This window comes from Seriola lalandi, unplaced genomic scaffold (genome assembly GCF_002814215.2).
Source record: "Seriola lalandi dorsalis isolate HSWRI2012SDOR001 ecotype SW California unplaced genomic scaffold, Sedor1 jcf7180002054564, whole genome shotgun sequence".
In the NCBI taxonomy this organism is placed as follows: Eukaryota; Metazoa; Chordata; class Actinopteri; order Carangiformes; family Carangidae; genus Seriola; species Seriola lalandi.
Window position 1 is genome coordinate 532,166 of NW_019525117.1, and position 4,484 is coordinate 536,649.

The 4,484-nt window shown below is 47.5% G+C and overlaps 1 protein-coding gene across 1 annotated transcript in view; it reads left to right on the forward strand.

Moving 5' to 3' along the window:
• Positions 1 to 4,484, forward strand: part of corin (corin, serine peptidase) — a 22,058-nt gene that overhangs the window by 3,944 nt on the left and 13,630 nt on the right. The window contains exon 3 of the mRNA XM_023416436.2: positions 3,268 to 3,594. Within this exon, the coding sequence (XP_023272204.1) occupies positions 3,268 to 3,594 (327 nt within the window). The remainder of the gene's footprint in view (positions 1 to 3,267; positions 3,595 to 4,484) is intronic.

The window sequence follows — 4,484 nt, forward strand, 5'->3', positions numbered from 1 at the left end:
ACTCACACACACACACACACTCACACACACACACACACAGATACACACACACACTCACACACACAGATACACACACAGGAAGAAGGAAGGAGAGGAAGGGAGGAAGGAGAGGAAAGAAGGAGAGGAAGGGAGGAAGGAGAGGAAGGAAGGAAGGAGAGGAAGGAAAGAAGGAGAGGAAGGGAGGAGAGGAAGGAAGGAAGGGAGGAAGGAAGGAAGGAGAGGAAGGAAGGAGAGGAAGGAAGGAGAGGAAGGGAGGAAGGAAGGAAGGAGAGGGAGGAAGGAGAGGAAGGAAGGAGAGGAAGGGAGGAAGGAGAGGAAGGAAGGAGAGGAAGGGAGGAGAGGGAGGAAGGAGAGGAAGGGAGGAGACGAAGGGAGGAGAGGAAGGGAGGAAGGAGAGGAAGGAAGGAGAGGAAGGGAGGAAGGAGAGGAAGGAAGGAGAGGAAGGGAGGAAGGAGAGGAAGGAAGGAGAGGAAGGGAGGAGAGGAAGGAAGGAGAGGAAGGAAGGAGAGGAAGGGAGGAGAGGAAGGGAGGATGAGAGCAGACTGATGGAGGACAGTGTGGAGGAGGAGAGACGACACATTCAGTCATATTTTCTAATTAATTCACAGGCGTGTTAATTACAGTGTGTGTGTGTGTGTTTCTCTTTCTGTGTGTGTGTGTGTGTGTGTGTGTGTGTGTTGTGCTTGTCGCCATGACAGCGGGGAGTCCCTCAGCCAATCACAAACAGCCTCAAACATTCAGACAAAGAATTTCAAATATTTACACTCAGGTAGTAAAACAGCTTCTCCTCCTCTTTTTATCTCTCCCTCCTTCATCTCTTCCTCCTCCTCCTCTTCCTCCTCCTCCTCCTTTCACTCCTGTTACTCTTTCCTCTTTCCTCCTCCTCTTCCTCCTCTTCCTCCTTCTCTTCACCTCCTGTTACTCTTTTCTCTTTTCTCCTCCTCCTCCTCCTCCTCTTCTTCATCTCACTCTTTTCATCTTCAGCTTCCCGCCCTCTTTTTATCATCTTTTCTTTACTGACTTTTTCTTTCATGTCTTTCACCTCCTCTCTCCTTCTCTCTCTTCATCTTCTTCACCTTCACATCTTTGTTTTCCTTCCTTCCTCTTTTCTTTCTTTCTTTCTTTCTTTCTTTCTTTCTTCATTTCTTTCTCTCTTTCAAAACAAGACAAAACATAGAAAATGGCTCTTTCACACTGAGCTCTTCTTCTTTGATCTTGTCTTCCTCTGCAGCTGTTTTTCTGTTTTATCCTCCTCGACTCATTACACACACACACACACACACACACACACACACACACACACACAGCCTGCCATAAATCTGTGTGTGTGTGTTTTCCCTCCATTAAAGCCTAACGGCCTCTCTGTGCTTCCCTCCCCTCCCCCTCCTTCATTAACGACTGTGGCCTCTCCATATGTTCTCTGTACATCTGCTGGTGGATTTGATATAAAGGAAGGAATGAGGCACAGTCACAGTGTTGTTGGTCCACGTCAGTCTGAGGAGCACCTGTTACCTGTTCAGGTAGAAGACACCTGCACTCGGGGAACACAGAACTTTATTTTGGAGGAATTAAAGGTAGCTGAAGCAGCTGTGATCACTTCCTGTTGTCAGTGTAACTCTGTGAAGTTCTGCAGACTCTGCTTCTCTGGTTTCTGAGTGGATTTGTGGAGCTTTATTTTGGGGGGACATCAGAGACGCTGACATCATCAGGAAGTGGAAGTCACACTGAATCTATGAACGTGTGTTCTTGTCTGTGAGTTCAGATTTGACAGAGTTTGAACTCAGAGAAGAAGAGTTCACGTTCAGGACTGTGGTGGTCCAGACCAGGTCCACACCAAACCTGCTGGACCTGTGTGTGTGTGTGTGTGTGTGTGTGTGTGTGTGTTAATGGTGACTCATTAAAAACACGTCATTTAACATTTTTACCAAAAATACAAACAAAACAACTGATGAAATGTAAATAAATCAGTCTGTCTGCTTCACCATGGCAACTAGATCACTCAAGACACTATTCATAGACATCAACACTGAACACACTCGTCCGTGTGTGTGTGTGTGTGTGTGTGTGTGTGTGTGTGTGTGTGTGATACTGTAGCTGTATTACACATGCCTTTAACACTACATCGGTCCTGTTAACACACACACACACACACACAGGAGGAGGTGAACTTCAGGTCAATGAATCTGAAGATTTTCCCTCAGTGTTTCCTGTTATCTACAGAAACATCAGCTGTTCAGAGGACACACACACACACACACACACACACACACACACACACACACACACAGGCTAACAGACTGTGTGTTTTCTGGTGCAGAGGTGGGAGGAGAGGAACAAACAGGTGGGAGGTTTATTCAGACGAGGCGAAGCTGAGCTGATGAACACATGGAGCAGCAGCTCAGAGTCACTGAGCGACTGTTAACCAGGTTAACCGGTTAAGCAGTTAAGCAGTTAACCTGTTAAATCATCTGACCTGAGGCTCAGCAGGTCGTCCACCAATCAGGAGGTCGCTGGTTCGATCCCCGCCTCCTCCGGTCCACGTGTTGAAGTGTTGCTCTCTTATTCATTATTAGTTTGACTGTTTCTCCACTGGTTGAGCTGATGTCGTCATACTTCACACTGATTGGCTCAGCTGTTTCAGAGCCATGAGACCAGTGATGTGATTGGCTGAATCAAACCACAGACTGTAAATAAAGATGGCCGGCGCTTCTGTGACGTCATTCACAGGTTTCTGAAGCACAGAGTGAGCTGTTCCACCATCGCCATCTTGGCAGTGTCTGACTCCACCCCTAACTCCCAGCTAATCCAAATATGGTCAAAGAGGAGGGGCTTGGGTGGGGCTGAGACTTCGGTTCATGTCGATTTAATGACTGTGGCGAGCAGACGCTACCATCAGCATCGTTAGCACAGCTAGCTGTTGGGCATCTTTACTCGAAGGCTAACCCAAAGCTAATTCATTTTCTGGCTAATTAGCTAACAGCAACAATTAGCTAAGCTAACATGCCAGGTATGGTGAGAGCTAACACTGATACCTGCTACGTTCAGTGACTTGAATTAGCTGCGGTGACGCCGAGCAGCTAGCTAACTTTAAGAAACACAAAACAAGAAAATAAGAAGTTTCTGTTTATGAATAAATAAAATTAATTATTAATCTATTAATGATGACATGATATTAATTAAGTTTATTTTAATTTAATACATGTTAAGAATGTATCATTGAAACACCTGACTGAGCCCTTCCTGTTTCTTACCTGTGTTCTCCTTCAGGTATATTTGGCAGCAGCCTGTTGGACTCCAGCCCCCTCCCCTCGCCGAGGCCCGTCGCCGACAGCGACCCCGGTTACAGCGGCAACAGCACAAACCCCGCCCCCTCCTTTGAGGTGGAAACCGTCACGTCATCGCCGCAAAGTCAGAGCGACAATGACGTCACGTACCACAGCGAGAGCACACCTGCCGCGACCACCAGCGCCCCTCCACTTTCCTCCTCTCAGGCCACGCCCACCCAGCCCTACACAAAGCCTCCTGATTGGCTGACATCTGTGACATCACTGAGCACCACTTGGCTGATGAGCACCACCCTGGCACCTGATACAGGTATCAGCTACACTGTGAGGCAGAGCGGGAACAGGTGGGGAGGGTGAGGACAGGAAGCAGCAGGGGCTCATGGGAAACGTGGTCCTGATGTGGAGAGAAGAAAAGCGGCTTTAGAACGAGCCGTGAGGTCTGAGCTTTGTCTCATGTTTTTACTGTTACATCTGAAAAACTACAAATCCCAGAGTCATCTGTAGTCCTCATCCTTCCTGCTGTCTCATGCTGTCCCTCTTATCGTCGTGTCCTTCTCTGTCAAACACTAAAATCTTATTAGTCTCAATTACTGCAGACGAGGAGACACCTGAGAGACAGACTCTGAATTCAGATCTACTGTCCTCTATTCTCCTCTACTGATGGACTGTGTGTGTGTGTGTGTGTGTGTGTGTGTGTGTGTGAGTGTGAGTGTGAGTGTGTGTGTGTGAGTGTGTGTGTGTGTGTGTGAGTGTGTGTGTGAGTGTGTGTGTGAGTGTGTGTGTGTGTGTGAGTGAGTGTGTGTGAGTGTGAGATGATAAATCGTTCATTCAGTTTCTATTTTAAAATTCCCCTTGTCTCTGTGTGTCTGTTCCTCCACTGTCCTTCAGTGTCTCTCTCTCTCTCTCTCTCTCTCCGTGTATTAATGTGTAGTTGAGGTGAATGCTAATGAGCGTCCGTCTGTCCTGTCGTCTTATTGGACGCTGAGAGAGAACACGCCCCTCTGCTTCAGACTTTCAGTTCTTAAAGAGAGAGAAACAAGTTTCTGTGTCTGCACTGAGCTCTGCAGCCTGTAGGGGGCGCTGACACAAAACACCTTCAGTCCTCTCCTTATCCTAAAGTCAGTGAAACTGTCACCACACACCTGGTTTCCTACCTACATGAGTCTGACACTTACCTGCCTGATGATGATGATGAAGATG